At 42.7% G+C, this 21,703-nt stretch overlaps 1 protein-coding gene across 4 annotated transcripts in view; it reads left to right on the top strand.

Moving 5' to 3' along the window:
* Positions 1-21,703, top strand: part of TOP3B (DNA topoisomerase III beta) — a 1,356,925-nt gene that overhangs the window by 616,011 nt on the left and 719,211 nt on the right. For all 4 annotated transcript variants that reach the window (XM_044068737.1, XM_044068738.1, XM_044068739.1 and 1 more), the window contains one exon: positions 20,453-20,607. In XM_044068737.1, the coding sequence (XP_043924672.1) occupies positions 20,453-20,607 (155 nt within the window). The remainder of the gene's footprint in view (positions 1-20,452; positions 20,608-21,703) is intronic.

Here is a 21,703-nt window from a genome sequence, read left to right as displayed (position 1 = left end):
AAGGCTTTTGGGTCTCAACCTTCAGCCTCCTGGGTGTCTCCGCCTTTCGATGAACTAATGGACCTGGTTAGTTGAAAAGCGTTGGAGTCACCCGACACTACGGAACCGGTCCCTCGGAGGCCAAACAATTTTTTGTCAGCTCCTACGGGCAAGGAATTTCTAACAAAGGGATTACCCATAGATGCTATGGTGGTGGCAGCAGCCACCAAGAAGGAACTTGCAGAGACTTCCTCATCTGTTCATCCTCCGAATAAAGACTGTCGAACGATGGACAGATACGGGAAGCATATCTTTTCTTAGCGACTTTCTCATTGAGATCACTGAATTACTTATCCCATTTTACGAGGCTGTAGAGAGATCTCCTGAAAGAGCTAGGAGATACTCTACAAGGTTCATTAGCTGCGGGGGTGAATAAGAAGGTCTCGTCCCAGCTGTCCACCTTAAATTCCATTGTCCTCAATGAGGCTGATATACACAGCAGAAGGAGCGAGCAGGGCAGCGGGATCTGGAGTTGCCCTTAGGAGGCACTCCTGGATGCGCTTGTGCAATTTTTCAGAGCCCTTTAAGTCTACCTTTACTAATGTCCCTTTTGATGGTTCCTCACTCTTTGGACCCAAAGTAAAAGACTCTCTAACCCGGTGCGAGCAGGAAGTGAAAACTCTCTCTCTGCCATTGGAGTACGTTTTTCTGTACCTTCAAGACCTTATCCTAAAGGTCAGAAGAGCGGAAAGATGTGGTTCAAAAGATCCCAGAGATTTTTCCAAGACGCATGGGGTGATACCTTCCCCAGGGGCAGAGGGGGAGGTAATAACAGTAGACACCACCCCAGAGGCAGAGGGAGCCCGCAAAACCATGGTGACCGCGATTCCTTTCGTGGACGCCCTTATCAGCGCTGTTGAAAGGAGGCCCGACTGCTCTACTCTGGAGGCAGTTGGCAGATGTTTATCAGTGTACCCAGAAGCCTGGCAAAATATCACAAATGACAAATGGGTACTAAATATAATATCCAGAGGATACTCCATCCTTTTTTCCAAACCTGTTCCACAGACCAAAACAATCCCAGCTGTTCCACCCAATCTAAGGGAACAAGCAACTATAGAGAATCAAAAATTGCTCCACAAAAGAGTCATCAAAGAAGTCCCCGCAGACCAAATAGGATTCGGAACTTACTCAAGATTCTTTTTGGTGCCAAAAAGAACAGGGGACTGGAGGCCCATATTAGACCTAAGCAAATTAAATGAATCTGTCAAGAAGTCAAAGTTCCGAATGGTGACACTGCAGTCTATACTTCCCTTTTTTAGGGGAAGACAATTGGATGTGCTCGATAGACCTTCAAGATGCTTACTACCACATAAAGATGGACAGGACATCAAGAAGGTACTTACGCTTACCAGTTCAGAGCTCTGCCCTTTGGTCTCACTACAGCCCCCAGAGTGTTCACCAAATGTATGTCAGTAGTCACGGCTCACTTGAGACGTTTAGGATTCCATGTGTTTCCCTATCTAGACGACTGGCACCTATCTGCCACCACCAAGCATCTACTTCTACAAGCCAGGGACCTACCTTTGGACATATGCAATCACCTGGGCACTACAGTCAATTTTCAAAAATCTGCCTTGTTGCCTTGTCAACATACTACATTCATAGGCTCAGATCTAGATACTTCATCTTTGGTAGCACATCTTCCAACAGAAAATGCTATAGCACTCAGACAGCAGATGCTTCACCTTCTTCCCAAGAACAAAGTGAAAGCAAAGATAATTCTATGATTATTAGGAACAATGGCCTCCATGATTACACTGGTCCCTCTTGCCAGAATGCACGAGGATCCTTCAGTGGCCATTATTCTCCCAATGGTCACTTCAAGAGCTTCCAATGTCTCATCTGATAAGAATAACAGAATCTTGCAAGAACGACTTAAGATGGTGAATATACTCCACTCACGTGACAATGGGCAGACCCTTTGTTCCATTCAGCCAATAGCTACAATGACCACGGACGCTTCCCAGATAGTGTGGGGGGGGGCATTATCTGGGAAGAACAGTCCAAGGTACATGGCAAGAACATGAAGCTCACTTGCATATAAATGTTCTAGAGATGAGAGCAGTGCTTCTTGCGTTGCAAGCACTTCAAGACTCTCTCCCTCTAGGAACTATTGTGATTCAGTCAGACAGTATGCCTGTGGTTTGGTACATAAACAAGCAGCGGGGAACCAGATCTTACCCCCTTTGTCAAAAAGACCTAAGAGTATGGCAATGGGCAATTTCTTCCCAGCAACGCACATTCTGGGGAAGTCCAGCATGTTAGTGGACAAGCTGAACAGAGCAATTCTAATGCCTCATGAGTAGTCTCTCAATCACAATGTAGTGGAAATGATTTTCCAAACATGGGGACAGCCTTGCTGCGATCTCTTTGCTACTCTCATGAATGCCAAGTGCAGCAACTACTTTACCCTAATCCCCCCTCTCGGGGGAGACAACGAAAGATGCTCTTGCCCACGATTGGCCCTCGCTACTTCTATATGCCTTTCCACTGATGTTCATCGTGTTTCACTGTTGCAGTCATTACACTTGGGTTATCCTGCTGGCAGGCTACCCGCAGTCGGCCAGAGTTCCAAAGTCTAGGTCCAGCGTCGGCTGCTGTCACCTCTCCCCTGACGTCAGTGCGCCAGTGGTATAAAAGATGCAACAGATGCCATTTTCTTCAGTCTTTCTTGCTAAGCGGTGCCCGAAGCAAAAGCAGTTCGCAAGTGCCGGTCGGCCGACCCCTGAGATTTTCAAAATCGAGTTTCAGAACCGAAGTCTTCAATAAAGCTAGAAACTTTTTCTTGCTCCAGACCGATGTCAGTAAAAGTTAACAATTGTATTTCTTGTGGGAAGCAAATACCTCATAAGGACTTTCACTCTTACTGTATTCCTTGCCTAGGCCCTGACCACGACGTTACTAGTTTTCGGTTTTGTGCTAGATTCAACAAACGCACTATTAAACGTCAGTTTGATTTTGCTTTACATTACTTTGGCCGAAGGTTTAACTGCATAATGCCGTCGGAACAACCGACGACCGGAGTTCATAAAAAACGCAAAGACAAGGAAAAGGACAGGCATCTGAGGTCCAAAACCAACGACGAAGCCTCTTCTAGGCCAGTCGCCAGTTCGCCAGTTCTCAGTGAGGCGCTTTCGCAGCCCCTGACACCCGCGACTTCAGAGCCACAGGCCATATCCGACTCCCATGTGGAGACACCTAGGCCTCTGGAAACTCAAGGTATTGGGCCTGCGGAAACAATTCCCTCAGATAGGTCCGGAGCCGCTGAGCAGGCATCGGCTTCTGAGGGTGTTTTCAGACCTTCACAGCTTACTATTAAGTCCACTGCAGCAGCCAAGACAAAGTCAAAAACACCATTAAAGACAAGGAAACAAGTACAGCATTCTCCTGGACAGTCATCCATGCCAAAGAAACAAATGCTTAAAATGGCCGAAGACTTAATTACTCTGATCAGGGGTTCCCATCCCCCTCCAGATAAAAGGCCTAGGCAAGTCACTGACTATGATTCCTCTGACCAGGTTTCTATTTCCTCTGATTCCTCTTCAGATCAGGAATATTCTACCCATCCCTATGAGGACTCTGATGCAGAAGAATCTATACCTTCAGCCTCTCCACCTGAGGATTATTCTTTTGGGGAAACCCTGAACACCATGAGGGAGCATTTCCATTGGGGGAGCCAGGATTACTCAGAATCCAAGAAAACGCTCAGAGACTTTCTTTTATTGCCTCAGCACAGGCCCCTGGCTATCCCCCCTGTGCTTGATATTGTTGATGATGATTTCTCTGAATCCAGTCTGTCTCCTGATTCTTTACCCCCTGCACCAGTCAAGCCAGACAGGTACTACAGGGTCCCTGACTCTCATAAGTTTCTTTATAAAATCCCTGCTGCTGACCCAGAAACAATTTCTCAGGGTCCCAAAGGGGTTAAGGCTTCCACTGCTAAAAACTCTGTCCCCTCTGATTCTAGATTATAGAGCTCTGGATAGATGGGGGGAAAAGTTTACACTTCTGCTACTTTAGCTGTAAGGGCTTTAAACTGCCAATTTCACATGCTTAAATATCAAAAGTACCTCATGTCTTTGTTAAAACAGAAAATGCTTACAAACTCAGAAAGTTCTGACAGTAAGGAAATGCAGAATGTATTGCATGCAGCTGAACAAGTGGGAAAGCATACTCTGCAATGTGGTTTTGATTCATTAGAGGCTTCTTGTAGAGCCGCAGTTACAGGCTCTGTCATTCGAAGGCATGCTTGGTTGAAAGAACAAAGTTTACCTGAACATGTTAAAGTAAAATTATTGGATGCTCCACTACAGCATGATACTTTGTTTGGTGTTAAGGCAGAAGAGGTGTTAAAGAAAATGGAGGATAAAGCAAAATCAATGCAGAAAGTAAAGGATTTCTTACAGGTTCAACCACCTAGGTTTAGCAGAAACTGGCCTTCAAAAAATTGGTCCTTTCCACTGTCAGAAAGACCACAAAGAGGCAGATACAGACGCCCAAGAGGCAGATCTCAGCCCCAAGGCTCCTACAGACCTAAACAATGGGGTGCTTCAGCCCCCAAAGGAGAAGACAAATCACAACATTATAGGAAACAGTCCCAATGACTTCCCTCTACAAATGCCAAGCACTTACCTTTTGGCAGCACCCCTAGGGGGAAAGCTAGCACTTTTCTCACAAAATTGGCACATAATCACCCAGGACAAATGGGTACTGAATATTGTTTCTCAGGGTTACAGGTTCCACTTTCACACCCTTCCAAAATCAAAAGGTATGCCGGACCTGCCACAAAACCAATGGGCAGAGGCACAACAGCAAAATACTGCTCTCATGGACATGGGAGCTATTCAAAGAGTACCACAGCAAGAACAGGGACAAGGATTTTACTCAAGACTTTTCCTAGTACCCAGAAAGGACAAAGCCTGGAGACCTATACTGGACTTGTCAATCCTAAATACTTTCCTGAATGTTCCAAGATTCAAAATGTTAACACTGCAGCAACTTCTACCCATGCTGGGCAAGAAGGCTTGGTTAGTTACTTTGGACCTCAAGGAGGCATACCTGCATGTCCCAATCAGACAATCTTGCAGAAGATACCTCAGATTCATAGCTGGCTCATTGCATTACCAATTCTCTGCACTGCCCTTTGGCTTATTTACTGCGCCCAGGGTCTTCACAAAATGCCTGGCACCAGTAATTGCATTTTGCAGACAAAGAGGAATTCAAATATATCCCTACTTGGACGACTGCCTTATTCAAGCAGAGAGCAAGGACATTCTTCTAAAACATCTGGCGTTTGTAAAAAGATCACTAATTTGCCTAGGGTACAGTAAACGAAAAGAAATCAGAACTAGTGCCCTCTCAAGAGATAATATTCCTGGGTGCAAGCTTAAATGCAACTGCCCAGATGGCTTATCTCACGCCAGACAAGCAAAGGCAACTGACTCATTACTTTCAAATGATGGCAGCAAAGACCCAGCTCCCTGCAAGAAAAATTCTGCAGGCCCTGGGTTTCATGGCATCCTGCATTCTACTAATTCCATATGCAAGACTGCATAGGAGGAAACTACAATGGTATCTAAAAAGTGTTTGGACTCAACATTGCCACAGCCTGGAAACAATAATAACTTTAATTCCCTGCCTACAACAGGAGTTTCGATGGTGGTCCCGGGCCTGTCACCACAACAGGGGACAGCCTTTCACCTTACCCTCAGCCAGGCAGACAATAACAACGGATGCATTGGATTATGCCTGGGGGGCACGCATGGCAGGAAAATGTATTCAGGGCACATGGCCCAAGGAACAAATGCATCTTCACATCAATCAAAAAGAGATGCTAGCTGTACAGAATGTCCTGACAGCTTTCAAGGACCTACTACATCCAGGACAAAACTATTACTAAAGACGGACAATACCACAGTTATGTGGTACATAAACAAGCAAGGGGGCATACATTCCTACCCCCTGTGCAGGCAAGCCATGACTTTGTGGAACACAGCACTGACCTATCAAGTACATCTGCAGGCACATTTCCTGCCAGGAACGAAAAATACACTGGCAGACGAACTAAGCAGAAATCTCATGGATCCTCACAAATGGAAACTAAATCCACAGGTCTTCAGCATGATAACAAGGAAATGGGGACTCCCAGGCATAGATCTTTTTGCCTCCCCTCACAACTGCCAAGTACAGAAATTCTGCACAAGAACTTATCACTCACAAGCATGGAAAGTGGATGCTCTATCATTCAGCTGGAAAACCCTGACAGTTTATGCCTTCCCTCCACTGCCTCTTCTTCCCAAGGTACTCCTAAAAGTCAGACAAGAGAAGCCAAAAATGATCCTGATTGCCCCAGACTGGCCACGCCAGCACTGGTACCCAGTCCTGAAGAGCTTGACTCAAGGCCCAGCCTGGCCTTTACCTCAAATTCCTCATCTTCTGACTCAACAAAACAATCAGATTCTGCACAGTCAACTCAGAACCTTAAACCTGGCTGCATGGCAGATAATATAGCCACTCAGACCACACCTCTCTCTAAAGTTGTTATGGATGTCATTTTAGAAGCCAGGAGGCCCAGCACTAGGAAATCTTATGCAGAAAAATGGAAGAGATTCTGTGCTTGGAACCAGGCACAAGGGCTCGAACCACATGTTCCAAATATACCTCAGATTTTACAATACCTAACTGAGATGCTGGACAAAGGCCTATCCTTCTCATCTATTAAGATCCATGCATCTGCCATTTCCACTTATTACAATACAGAACCTCCTATTTTTTCACATCCACTACTAAGACAGTACCTCAGAGGGGCAAAAAACATAAGACCCCCAAGGAGAGCACCAATACCTACTTGGGGCCTCAATTTTGTTTTAGAAAAGCTCACACTGCCTCCTTTTGAGCCAGCCAACACAGCTGATATAAAATTCCTTTCATGGAAAACTGCTCTGCTCCTAGCAATAACTTCAGCAAGAAGAGTCTCAGAGTTACAGGCATTAATGGCAGTGGAACATTTCATAATTGTTCACCAGGACAGGGTCTCTCTAAGGGCAAACCCAACATTTATGCCAAAGGTGGTTTCCAGTGTGGCTCTTAACCAAACCATTAATTTGCCAACTTTCTATCCAAATCCCCAGAATAATGGGGAGAGACTTCTGCACGCTTTGGACATACACACAGACAGCTACGATTCTACTTGGACAAAACAAAAGCTTTCAGAAAAACTGAGCAACTGTTTGTAGCTTATGCTGCAGGATCACAAGGAAAGCCTATCTGAAAGCAGACAATTTCAAAATGGATAGGACACGGCATTCGCTTCTGTTATGCACAACATGGCAAATCAGTGCCTAAGGGCATTAGGCCACTTTCTACCAGAGTAGCAGCCACTTCAGCAGCCTTTCTCAGAGGAGTACCAACCAAAGACATTTTAGAAGCTGCAACCTGGAGTTCAGTGCACACTTTCACCAAGCACTACCACTTACCTCTCTACTCTAAATCCAGAGCAGGCTTTGCCACTGCAGTTCTGCAGGGCCTGGTAGCCTCTCCTAATCCTATTTAGGCCCAGCCACCCAACCTCAGCTTTGGGATTCAACCCAAGTATAATGACTGCAACAGTGAAACACGATGAACATAGTACAGTTGTGTACCTACCATAAATGTAGATGTTCGAGTGTATTCACTGTTGCAGTCCAGGTTACTCACCCACCATCCCCCTCTTCATTGCTGGGACTTTTCTGTACTTCTCAACTCTCTACAACCTATGTGGTGTATTTGCTTGTAGATGAAGGAAATGTTTATTTTAGTACATGCATGCTTTTTGGCATAATTTTTTCCAGCCTTCCTATCTGGGGGCACCTGACATCTGGGGCAAGAAAAACTGAAGAAAAAGGCGTCGGTTGCATCTTTTATACCCCTGGCGCACTGACGTCAGGGAAGAGGCGACAGGAACTGACGCCAGACCTAGACTTTGGAACTCTGGCTGACTGCAGGTAGCCTGCCAGCAGGATAACCCAAGTGTAATGACTGCAACAATGAATACACTCGAACATCTACATTTATGGTAGGTACACATCTGTCCTTTTCCTCTCATATCCAGAATAATTCAGAAAGCACAATGCTCGGGAAGTAGGATAATTCTCATTGCTCCTTACTGGCCTCGCCAAGTTTGGTTCCCCTTCCTTTGGCTTCATCTTCAGCAGAAGCCTTGGATTCTGGACCCAGTGCCAGATCTGCTGACTCATATGTCAGGGGAGCTTCACCCTTCTCTCCACACCCTAAACCTGACAGCTTGGCTGCTCCACTTCCCAGTTTAGTCAGGCTTCACAATTTCACTCCTATGGTTAGACGTATCTTAATGTCCTCGCACAAAGCTTCCACTAGAAAGCTGTATTCTAGTAAATGGAAGAGGCTTTCCCTTTGGGCTCAAGATGGGAACATTGATCCTTTCTCAGCACCTATTCATTGTATTTTGGAATTTTTGGCGGAACTGTTTCAAGAAGGCTCAGCTGCAGCAACCATCAAGGTTCAACTTGCTGCAATTTCAAATTTTCATATTGGTGATTCTACTTCCAACTTAATGTCACATAGGTTGTGTAGAGCCTTCTTAAAAGGTGCTTCCTTATTAAGACCTCCCTTTAAGAAACCCCTTTCTCCTTGGGATCTAAATTTTGTTTTGTCTCATCTCACATTACCTCCCTTCGAGCCCTCTTCATCTTCAGACCTCAAGTTCCTTTCCTGGAAGACCTTGTTTCTAGTGGCTATAACTTCTGCTAGAAGGATGTCAGAATTGCAAGCTCTTTCTATTAGGTTCATAGGTTCATACTAGGCTATCTGCCCTGGGGCAATTATAAGCCTAGCCCGATTCTGTATGGCTTACGCCACCCCTTGATTTGAGTATACTGTGCCCTTTTTAAGGTATTAAACCACCATATTTGATTTTTCATAAAGATAGGGTATCCTTATGTACAAAACCCATCCTTTCTACCTGAAGTCTCTTCTCCAAACATAAACCAATCCATAGAACTTCCAGTGTTCTTTCCAATCATAACAACAAGGCAGAGTACAAATTACATCAACTGGACATGCATAGACAACTCAGATTCTATTTGCATAGAACCAAAGACTTCAGAAAATCTGACCAATTATTTGTAGCTTTCTCTGATGCAAAAAAAGGATCCTCAGTCTCAAAAACTACTCTTTCCCATTGGCTTTCAAATTGTATTACATTCATCTGTAACTCAAATCACAAAGATTTACCTTTCAAAGTGAAGGCTGATTCCACTAGAGCAATGGCTACGTCATCTGCCTTTCAAGCCAGAATTTCCATAGGTAATATTTGTGCAGCAGCTATTTGGTGTACTCCACATACTTTTATCACTCATTACAAAGTGGATTTGGCCTCCAGGAACAGGGCATCCTTTGGTTCCACGGTGCTTAAAGATGTACTTCCATGAGCCACCCAGGGAAAAGGTGCTAGGGATGCTGTCCCATCATTGTAAGAATGAAGGCGAGATAGGACAACATAACATAAAGAAGTTATGTTGTTACCGTACCGTTCCATGTTTGTTGTTCATCTTGCCATTCATTCTTATGAACCCTCCCTCCTTCCCCCTGCCAAAGACTCCTTGTGGACCTGGTAGATTTTTTACTACTGTTAGAAGTTCTTTGTCTCAGCTTGTTTCTCCTTCCAGTAAATATAGTATGGACTTGGATATATGTTTTTATGTATATGTTTGTAGATATGTATATAGTGTTCATATTGTTCAGTATTAGCAGAAAACAAGATCTGGGGAATTACACCACTGCATTGTGGGATAGCTTCTTGCCATGAGCCAGGTTTGAGATTTTCTGCTAGGTATTTGGCCAAGTCGGTGCCGAGGATCAGCTCTGAATCCATTCATTGTAAGAATGAACAGCGAGATGGACAACAAACATGGAACGTTATGGTGAGTACATAACTTCTTTTTTTTCTTTGTGGAGTAAACTGCCTTTCTCATAATGTCATATTCCTGTAATGATGAGATGAGATACATTAGAAGAGTTAGCAAATGAAGTACTGGTTAAACATAAAAATGTAGTCATCCTTCACTGGGAGAGGTGCCTGCAACTCAATTGAGGGTGCAGCTCAGGCAGTAACCATTGACATTTCACTGTGCCCTTGCATCTGTCTGTGCTTGACAGATTTCATCAAGGACACCATGGCAACCTTTATAATGCTTCCCTTCATGAGTCCACTCTTTTCAGCCGATGTATTAAAGCACACCTGAAAATATGGAATGTAGAAGAAAAACCCATTTTGCTATTGGTATTAAATTTTAGATTTTGCAATGCACCTTTTCTAGGTTGCAACAAATCCCATGCATACTCTTGTTTAGGCATGGCCAAGAGCAAGAAAATTACCAGAGATCTGGAAGTAACAGCTGCAACCATGTGGTATCTTTCGGAATGGTGAACTGCTCAGAGGCAGGAATAACTGGAAAAAAAAATCAGGAGTACCATGATCCTCTCTTTCGGGTACAGCACCAGAGTCTCTGAAAGGTAGCCAGACTGTCCCACACTGGAGGTACTCAGAAGCAGTCTATTCCTCCATTTTCTGGTGTGGCTAGCCATCATAGGAAATGTGGATAAGGAAACTAACATCCAGGGATTGTATGTTTCTTCCACATACCAGCCCAGTTCTCTCCCTTTCTTTCTTTCTTAGACATCCCATCCCATCAAAAGAGCATAGAAATGAAAGAGATCTCGGGTTAGGTAACTACTTCAGATTCCTTTTACTGCACAAAGGACAAAGAACCTCGGGCGCATAATAGACTTGAGTGACCTAAATTAATTTATCCTCTTTTGAATGGTCACATTGCAGTCCATTTTTCCTTGTGTCTCACAAGAAGGATGAATGTGGTCTTTGAATCTTCAAGACTCCTTTCTGTACATCAACTTGTGAAGGAGTTCAGGAGATTTTTACCCCTGTGAGCAGGAGACAGTCATTACCAGTTCAGGACTCTGTTATTTGGTCTCACCTTATCCCCTATGGGGTTAATCAAATTTATGTCCGCTATTGCAGTGACTCCATTGTGGAACAGGTTCATTTTCACATGATTTCTTGCAAGTTCAAGGTGGGTACAGTGAGCACTGCAAAGTCCCAATTCAAGCCTTGACAGATGATGACTTTTGTAGTTGTATCCTGCATGGTTCATCTTCCCATGGAGAGGAAAATTTCCTTACAAAATTTCATATCAGAAATTGTTCAGTCTTAGTCCGTGATAGTATTCTTGCATCTAAAACACATTGGTGTTTTTGGCAGCCTCTATGTATATATGTATATATTTGGGGTTTGGGGTGTGTAAGTGAGTTAGGGTTAGGTGCAGGTAGGTAGTGTGTGTAGTGTCGGAGCTTTGGGGTTAGGGGGGTAAGTGGGTGTGTTAGGGAGTTAGGGTAGGTAGTGAGTGGTAGGGTGTGGGGTTTGGGGGGTTTTGGGGGGTTTGGGTGTGTTAGGGTGGAGGTGCAGGTAGTGTTGGACCTAGTGTATATATATATATATATATATATATATATATATATATATATATATATATCTATATGGTCTTCTAATATGAAAGGTCCTAACCAGTGGCAGTGGTTCAACAAGGTAGCTTACTCACCTTTGGTACAGAAAGGGTGTGTTTTCTATTCTCACACCAGAAATATGGATTGCTGACACTGCAGTGCAGCATAACAGGGTTACTGCACTTCTGAGGTATTGTCTTTTATTTGAGATGTTAAACTGAGGTTTCGTTTGCTTGAGTTGGTAGTAGCTTGGTGGATTTAAATGATCCCACAGTACCTGTCAAAAAGAGTAAGGAAAGTTACCCACTGCCCTGGCCAGTTTTCTGCTAGTAGTATAATTAACACCTTGGGTCTTCCATGAAAAGAGGCTACTAGCCCAGTCAGCAAAAGATAAATAACCTAATCCCTTGCATAATAATCCCTGTCCACAATACCTTAAGTTGCATAGTACATGTAATGTCACAGAGCAGCTTGATTTTTTTTATTTTTTTTTCTGCATAGCAACCCCCACCCCCACCCCAACTTTTATACAAGTCTGGAAACATGAGAAACTTCTCAAAACAGCACATGATAGGACTTCCAAGATGGCTGCACACTGATCAACAACTTACTTTCAACTCTCCCAGTGTGAAAAAGAAACTGAGAAATAAGAGCTAGTAATTCTTCCAGCTTGAATATAATTCAGTTACTGCCTAGTAACTGCACTGCCTGGATGCCAGTAAGGAAGAAAATTAGAAAACCTGAAAGAAAATCAACTGGAATTGGTGAAAAGAAAACAATGACTGGAAAGAATCTTGCAGCTGTTCAGCAAAAGCAGTCCAAGTTCCAGTTTGTGCATAAGAGATGGCTTCCAGTAATTTAGAGGAAAAAAATAAAACAGATGCACTAAAAGCTGATCAAAATAAATGAAGGAGTAAATCAACTCAAATAACAAAAGGCTGGAAAAAAATAGAAGAAGCCTTAGCAACTGTTCAGATGATCATACAAAACTGCAAAAATCAGAGGTTGAACTGAAGGAAAGGCTGGCTGAATAGGAGACCTCTCAAGAACAGCTGTTTCAAAAAATGGTCATTAGAAGACAGAGCATGCCGTAAAAAAATGAGATTTTTCTGCTAAATTAGAGAAACTGAAAGGGGAACAGATTGTATTAATTTTATTAAAGCACAAATAAGCAATTGGATCGGTGTTCCACATCAGAATTTGTTAATTGAAAGGGCACATCAAATGTATGCTCCAAATCGACCATGGCAAAGCAGTCAAGAACTATTTAGGTAAAGATGCAGTCATACCAGCAGAAAGTATTGATCCAGACAAAACTTTGGCAGAAGGGAAGAGTATTAAAAATCGGAGCTAGCAGACTATGAAAAACAATTATTCACTTTACACCAGGCAGAAGAAAAGCAAATTTATCCTAGCAATCAGGGAATGTCGAGAAGCGGGTGTGAAATTCAAGCTGCTGTAACTAGCTGTCTTCAGAATATTTTCTCCTGGAGGATCAAAGACATTTTTGTTGCAGAACCGGCTAAGAAGAAAGTATAAATGTTTATCCAACAAAAAGTGAGCCATCAAATGGAAGGGGGCTCTGCTTCTCATTCTTCTTGTCTATAAAGTCCATCTGAGACTTTACCAGTGAAACATTTTCCAGTGCTCCAAAGGAAAATGCTTGAGAGAGAGAGAAAAAATCACAGTAGCTGACTGGAAGAATTGAGAGTACCTTAGACTAGAATCAGAGTCTGGTTTTGGGAGATGAAGCTGAACAGGAAGAAGAAGAAGAAAAGCAACACTACAATTAGTGAATAAATATGAGATTTGAAAGTGTCAATCACATTTTTGATTTTGCAAGAAAATTGTGAATTTTGAAATTGTAAAATTGCAAGGAAAATGGCCTTGAAAGATTGGACTTCCGACTTTAATAAACTTGAGGGTAGACTGTAAAGCATATACCCTACTTTGTTATTAATGTTTAGAAGGATATCAAAAGGGAGAGAAGTAAGTAACTAAAATAAATGTTCTTAATAGTGTTTGTATAAAACATTTCATGATATGTTATATAGTAACTCAGTTTTGTGTAGTATGTAGTCAGAGTTATTTTAAATGTGGGGGTGAAGGTAACTCTTTTCAATGATTGTAGTATGTGATAAAGATAATAAAGTAAGCAAGTACCCTTTTTAGTTTTAAGAAATATAGGTTTTACAATGTAAATTTAATTCTGGTGGCTGCCAAAAAAGCAATTGCTAGAAAATGGAATTCATAGTCTAAACCAACTGTATTTGAAGTGTTGAATATTGTAACAGAGATAAAAGAACTAAAAGTAGGATCTTTGCAAAAAGAAAGGAACAATTCACATATAAGTAAATGGAAATTTTGGAAACAATACATGCGCAATCATGTTCTGGAGGAGTAGGATTGGGGTTTAAGGGAAGGCAGGAACTTGAGTAATTTATGTTATGTTTGACTACTGGTAGTTATAAAAAAGAACATTATGTGATGTATAATATATGTAACTGGAAACATACTGTTATGGTTTGTTTTCTTTTATAGTAGTGTATGTTTGCCTATGACTTAAGTGATAATGGATGGCACAGTGGTGCAGCAGTTGCACTGTCGCCTCACAGCAAGAGGTTTTCTGGTTCGATTCTTGGATGGGGTGCCTTCTGTGTGGACACTGCATGTCCTCCCTGCGTCCATGTGGGTTTCCTCTAGGTGCTCTGGTTTCCTCCCACATTACAGACATTCGTCTGGAGAGTTTCTCCCCTGGCCTCCACTGAAAATTGGCTTTGTTCCAAGTCGGACTTTCACGGTAAACAAATGTTAAATAAATAAGAAAATAAAATAAATAATTTAATAAAGGTGTTAAAAAAGTACATGGCGGTCTTGAGGAAGCACTTGATTCCCTCTAACACAAGCATTTTTTAATGAGCTTGTGTATTCAGGACACATTGGGAAAACTTTACAATATTGTTCCTTTCAACAGGTGGTTCATAAGAGTATTTCTTTGGACCTTAAACGTTCAGTGGTCCCAGGTAACAGACTCTTTGACACTACAGATGAAGACTTCCAGTGTTTACAGATCACATTTCCAGTGGTGGCTTCACACTTAATATCAGACTGTCTGTTCCAAGGTTCCATACCAAATATAGCAGTTAAAAAGAATGCTGTTGCACACTTGTTGAAGGGGGCATTGCCTGTGTCATACTGTTCAAGATGGATGACAACAGTCAAAGGCCAGTTTACACAGCAGTTCTCTGGAGGTGAAGGCAGTCCTTTTCATACCTCAGACCATTTCAGTGCTCCTCTTCCTTGGTGTTCTGGCCATCTACATTGACCCCTATCCTCTGTCAAGAAGTCACAAGGTAATGGGAATAGGTTGTGTCAAGAAACCACTTTTTGATTTCCCGATACATTACTGGGGAAGCCGTTTTTTGAGTGGACAGGCTTAGATTTTGCTTTATAATGCCTCATGTGTGGTCCCCCAGCCTTTCAGTAGTGGAGAAGTTATTTTGCCTTTGGTGAAAGCCTTGCTGCATGATCCAATGCCTGTCAGCCTGGGATGACATGCTCGACAAGCCACGATGCTTCGCTAGGGACGGCTTGCACCTGTCACCCCTGGGCTTTCGGATATTGGCAAAGGCTCTTGCTACCCCCATAGTGCCTTTTTTAGGCAAGGCTCAAAAGACAAACCCACCTCCATAGGTATCACAAGGGATAAGAAACTAAGAGTAATGCTACTCAACACCAGAAGTCTAAACCTCAAGATGCACGCACTCGAAACTCTCCTTAGCATGGAGAACATCGATATCTGTGCAGTAACAGAAACCTGGTTCAAGGCTCCCGAGAGCACCCCAGCACTACCAGGTTATACCTCATACCATGCTTTTCGGCCCCAAAACTTGGACCGAACCACAAAAGGAGGGGGAGTATCAATATTCGTCAAAGATACCCACACCTCCAGGTTGGTGGCACAACACGAAGCATCAGAGACTATCCATGTGCAACTAACTGTGGGTAAGACTGCCTTCCAATTTATAGCCTGCTACAGACCACCCTCCCAAACACAGGAACCCCACTTGGCCTTCCTGAGAATACTGGAAAATATGAAGGTCTCTCCAAACACCATTATATTGGGCGACTTCAACTACCCAAACATAGACTGGGAGCATTACTCTAGCTCCAACACCCTAGCCCAAAGGTTCCTAGAATTTATAAACTCAAATGCTATGGAACAACTTGTTACCACTCCCACAAGAGGGGAAAACATACTGGACCTGATCATCACCAACATGGGGACACTATGCTCCAGACCAGAAGTGTATCCCTCACTGGTAAGATCAGACCATAAACTAATCTCACTGGATATTCACATCCCGACCCCACCCCCTGCCCAGAAAACCACAGTGAAAAACTTCTCTAAAGCAAATTTCACACGCCTCAAAACCGAGGCGAAATCCTTCAAAGCCCCGGCCTGTGGAAAATACGCCCAGACCGCAGAATCCTTTATAAACGCATTCTATGAACACCTTCAGGAATGCATGGATCATGCAATCCCAAATAAAACCAAGACCCAATCCTCCAAAGGCAGACGTCCTGTCTGGTGGACCCCAGCCATAAACAAACTATACAATAGAAGGAGGAAGCTACTACATGATAGAGCAAAATCCCAAAAAGGGAAGGCATCTCTGATCAGTATTAGCAAAAAACTACGGACACTCATAAAATCGTCTAAGGCCAGCTTTGAGAGAAAAATTGCACAGGACACTAAGGATAATCACAAGGCTTTCTTTAGTTATGTTAGGAACCTGGGTGGGAATTCCCAGATATGCTCAGAATTAGTCCAAAATGACAAGAAATACACCGAGCCCACAGACATTGCCAACATCCTAGCTGACAGGTTCAGTGCAAACTTCTCCCCCTCTCCCCACCAAAAGGGCAAATATCTATCCCAGCAGAGTGCTGCCGACCTGACATCTCAGATGCTCAGGTAAGAGCCGCCCTCTCCAAAGCAAAAAAACACAGCATCAATGGGACCAGATGGTGTCCCGGGCTGCGTCCTACATGAACTCCAAGAAGAGCTAAACCCAAACATAAAACTACTGTTCAATCTTAGCCTTACTACAGGATATGTACCCAAAGAGTGGCGTACAGCAACAGTGGTCCCTCTCCACAAAGGTGGTGCCTCAACAGATCCTGGAAACTATCGCCCCATAAGCCTGACTAGCTTGGTCTGCAAAGCTATGGAAAGGATCATCATGGACCTCATAAATAAAGATATTGGGGACCTACAGACACTGGATCCTACCCAGTTTGGCTTTGTTAAGGGCAGATCCTGCCTCTTAAACCTGGTCGATTTCTTTGAAACAGTCACCAAGGCCATTGACGAGGGGAAGGTGGTCCACACAGCCTACCTGGACCTCGCAAAAGCCTTCGATACAATACCCCACTCGGGCATTATAGATAAGCTCACCAGCTTAAATATAAACCCCTATGTCACTAGATGGGTTGCAAACTGGAACCCACATGGTTAGAATTGCTGGAGCCATGTCAGACTCCAAACCAGTTACAAGTGGCGTCCCACAAGGCTCAGTCCTGGGACCTCTCTTGTTTGGTATATATTTCTCGGCGGTACAGGCCAACACGGAAGGACTGTGGCTGACCAAGTTCGCAGATGACTGCAAACTGGGCGCCATAATCGACTCTCCAGCCGACACAAGCATCCTCCAAAAGGGCCTCATAGAAACAGACAACTGGTGCCAGAGCCATGGCCTCAAGCTAAACGCCAAAAAGTGTATAGTCATCCCCTTTGGCAAAAACAAAGTGCCCACAAATTACCACATAGGTGGTAATCCATTAAGTACAGAAGAAGTCATTAGGAACCTGGGGACCCAAGTTGATAGCAATCTCTCATTTGACAACCACGTGGCCAAAGTGGTTAGAAAAACATTTTATATAGCCCACCTAATCATGAAGGGATTCACATCTAGATCAGTGGAGGTCATCATACCTCTTTACTCATCCCTCATCAGGCCCATAATTGAGTACAATGCCCCTTTTGGGATGTACCTTACCAGACACCTGCAGCAACTGGAAAGACCCCAAAAGTACCTCACCAAGAGGATCAAAGGGCTCAAACAGATGCCATATGCTGCCCGGTTAAAGAAACTCCAGCTCTACTCAGTGGCATACCGCCTGCTCAGAGGCGATCTGTGCCTGACGTATAAAGCCATGTCCAACCCGGAATTAATGGACATGCTGCACCTCAGAAAATCCAAATCCCATCGAGCTACGCGCTCCAGAGACTTGAACCTCAGCACTGAAATAAATAGGACATGCTGGAGGGACAGATTCATAACCCAGAGGCTCCCTTCACTCTGGAATAAAATCCCAGTCCAGGTTAGGCAGAGTCCCACATTGACTCTCTTCAAGAGGAATCTTGATGAGTGGATGGGAGATCGTAGGTTTACCCCGGCTATCACTTCTGTGTCACTGTTAGACAGAGGCACAGTATACTAACCTCAAAAAAAGGCATGGTGGCGAAAGCCAAACACACTCTGGCTAGGCTTATAAATGCCCTAGGGCAGATAGCCTAGTATGAACCTATGAACCTATGTGTATCCCCAACCAATATCAGTTAGAGCAACTTTTTTTCCTTCATCCCTACTTTATGGGAGAATACCAGGAATGCTGTCTTCCAAAAGTGGCCACAGGACTCCATTACACTTTTCCCTTTTTCTCCTTATTCTGAGATTCATTCAGAAAGCCAAACAGAACAAATCCAAAGTGATCGTCTTAGATGTGTTTTGGTCTCAGAGATGTTGTTTCCCCTGCTTAGGCTTCATTTTCTGAAGAAACCATTGTCTCAGAACCTTCAGATCCCCGATGAAGCATCCCTCCAGCAAGCCTGGTCCTTATCTTCATTCCCATTTGCTTACTGCATGGTTTGTAGTTTCACTAATGGCCCAAAACAGTTCCTACAACACCAGGTTAGTCCAGATAGACACCTCTATCCAAAAGCCTAATGCTAGAAAAATATAGAAGATAAAGTGGGCAATTTTTTCTTTTGATTTACTTCTCCAGGCTTGGATCATGTCTCTGATTTTTATATGTTTGCTTATACATATATATGTATATGTGTATATATATATATATATATATATATATATATATATATATATATATATATATATATATACGTGTGTGTGTGTATATATATATATATATATATATATATATATATAGTTTCACTTTAGAATCCTGAAATATCACAATCCGGAACCCAAAATACTGAAAACTCAAAATCCTGAATCACAAAATACTGAAAATATACAGGACACAAAGAATGACAATATTCCAGTACAAGGACACAGAGAAACACATACAAGACAAAGGATAGCACTTTTCACCAAGTATGGGCGGGGGGGGGCTGCCCCCTCCCCCCCGCTAATTAAATATATGAACTCCAAGATTGCACTCCACAGAAAAAAATGGCAAGCATACCATCACGTGTTCATGACTGCCTATTGTAACCTTAGTAACATTCCCTTTTAACTTGCTATACTACAAAATAACTCATGATATCATAGTGTAGTGAAGTGCAATCTTGGAGTTGATATATTTAAGTATCAGGGGCTGTAGGGGGCACAGCCCCCCACATGGGGGTGCAGGGGGCTTGTCCCCCTGCTGATATTTGGTGGAATTGTAATCTGGTTTGTGTTCTGTATAGTCAGTATCTTGTGTGGATTCAGGATTTTGAGTTTTCAGGATTTTGGGCTTTATATATATATATATATATATATATATATATATATATATATATATATATACATATATAAAATGTGTGTGTGTTACTGTAAGCAACATTGCTTTTGCCTTTTTTGAAGTTAACATGGATTGCAGTGTCATTGAGGAGAATGATTGTTCAGAACTTTCGCCTCTCTGTTCCAGGGCATATGTAAAAGAACAGCAGTAAACCTTCTAAGTGTAAGAGTCACTGTTCTGTTTTTTTTTTGCTTTTGTTTTTTTTTGTAATTCTAGTTCCTTTCCTCCTCCTCCTACTTATTCTGTAGCTTTTCTGCAAGAAGTTCTAATTAACACCCACTGCAGTTACATTTTAAATTGTGTGCTGTAGCAACATTTTTGCTCAGATATTATATCATTTGCATAGTGTTATGTGTATGTGTGATCGCATATAGCAGTACATCTGATCTACATAGTCCTTAATGGTGGTTTTAACAGGAGTGTTAATCAGGAACACCTGGTAATGTTGTTGCAGAATACTTTCCAACTGAAGCACCAGAAATGACTTTCTGGTTTGCTGCAAGTCCTCTTTAAGAGGAAATATTTCCTTATTATTGAATAAACTGTTATATATTTGAATCCCAGACATTTACATTTGACCTGACTTAATCCCCATTTATTCACGATGAAGTTTTTAATTCTCTTTATTTTTGGAAGCTGTGGGTTACCTAGTAGTTAAAATTATTAGTTTCACCTTTTCAAACCCCCTGAGTTATACGTGTGTGTTTTTTATTCCTGGGTATGTTTTCAGGAGTTTGATTGATTTCCTGTTTTTGATTACATGCCCATAAATCGGTACTAATTAGGCACACCTCTCAGAATTTGGAAACTCAGTTCCTTGATATATTGTTAGCCCTGCCCATTGGTAGTCCACTGGCCTTCAGAAGACTTTGAGAGTTAATGAGAAACATTCCTGTGCTTGCATCTGTGGGGAGGGCCACATCCTTTCCGACTTCTTTAATGTCTGTGTTCTCCCTGGCAGCTGGGCTGATTAACGAGGTGTCATAGAGCTGTGACCTTTAGTTTTTCTTCTGCCAGCTTAATGTGATAACTGTTTTTCTTCCTTTGTTTCTGTTTTCTGCAGGAATGGGCCCCCAGCATACCATGCAAGTAGCAGAACGACTGTATACCCAGGGGTATGTAAGCTATCCTCGAACAGAGACCACCCATTACCCAGAGAACTTTGACTTGAAAGGAACCTTACGACAGCAGGCAAATAATTCCTTCTGGGGTGAATCGGTCAGTCTTTTTCACAGTGATTTGTATACTATGGTTTGATAGTATTTTTCCTTTCATTGTCTGCAGGGTGAGACCACCTGTACCAAGCCAAATTGTCAGCCTTCTTGTTGTCTTAACCCAATTATCCATTAATTACAGAAACATAAACAGTTGTCCATCATTTATACAGATGTATAGTTGTTAAATGGTCCAGTCTCTAACTACTGTGTGTTTATTGTTTATGCACATGATCACTTGTAACTAGTTGTTGTGATACTAAACATAAGTACATTTATTTGCTCATCACTTAGAGACATAACTTGTTACCTTTATTTATACATAAATTATTTTATCTTTTCCGTATCCAGTCATAATTTTGTCCTTCAGTTATACAACAATAGAATCAACCATGCTTTACTTTATTTGTCTGCTTTTGAGCAGCGCTGAACCTTTTCTCCTTCCAGGTGATGGTTCCTGCAGTAAGAACTGCTCTTCACCCCCTCCCAGACACTAAAGCCACCTTTTGATATTAGAACTTTTATATCCCTGTGGCTCTACCTAGAGAGCCTTACTTGCTTTTGTGTACAGTACTTGCACAGTGCCTTCTGCATAGGCTTACATTCTTTAGTGAGATTTAAGGTGAGAAATTGCCAAGTTTTGCATTTTACTGGAAGTAATCTAGCAAACTTTATAAGCTTGAGGTTGGACCCTAAGTGGACAAAGAAAGTGAGTCATACATAGCGTGAATTGTGCTATACAGTTTGAAAGGGCAGTGACAGGATACTGGCTGCATCTGTGGGAGACAGGAAAAATGCAGCTGTATCCTTTAATTATAAGCTTGTACCATTATAGATCATGCCTAGTACCTGTAATGTTGTTGTTGTTCTTCTTTCGGCTTTTCCTGGTTAGGGGTCGCCACAGCGGAACTCTGGTCCGCTAATGATTGGCAGTAGATTTTTACGGTGCGGAGGTGCCAGCACGACGCCCAACCTTCAACGAAGGCACGCCCATTCACACATGTCTTTCAAACGCCACTCGACCACGGGGAGGACATGCAGACTCCACACAGAAGGTGCTCCAGCCAAGAATCGAACAAGAGAACCTCTTGCTGTGGAGC

The sequence above is a fragment of the Protopterus annectens genome, chromosome 4.part0, assembly GCF_019279795.1.
Source record: "Protopterus annectens isolate FY-2018-M chromosome 4.part0, PAN1.0, whole genome shotgun sequence".
In the NCBI taxonomy this organism is placed as follows: Eukaryota; Metazoa; Chordata; order Ceratodontiformes; family Protopteridae; genus Protopterus; species Protopterus annectens.
Note: the sequence above shows the minus strand (reverse complement) of the source record. Positions and strands in the feature narration are given on the sequence as shown.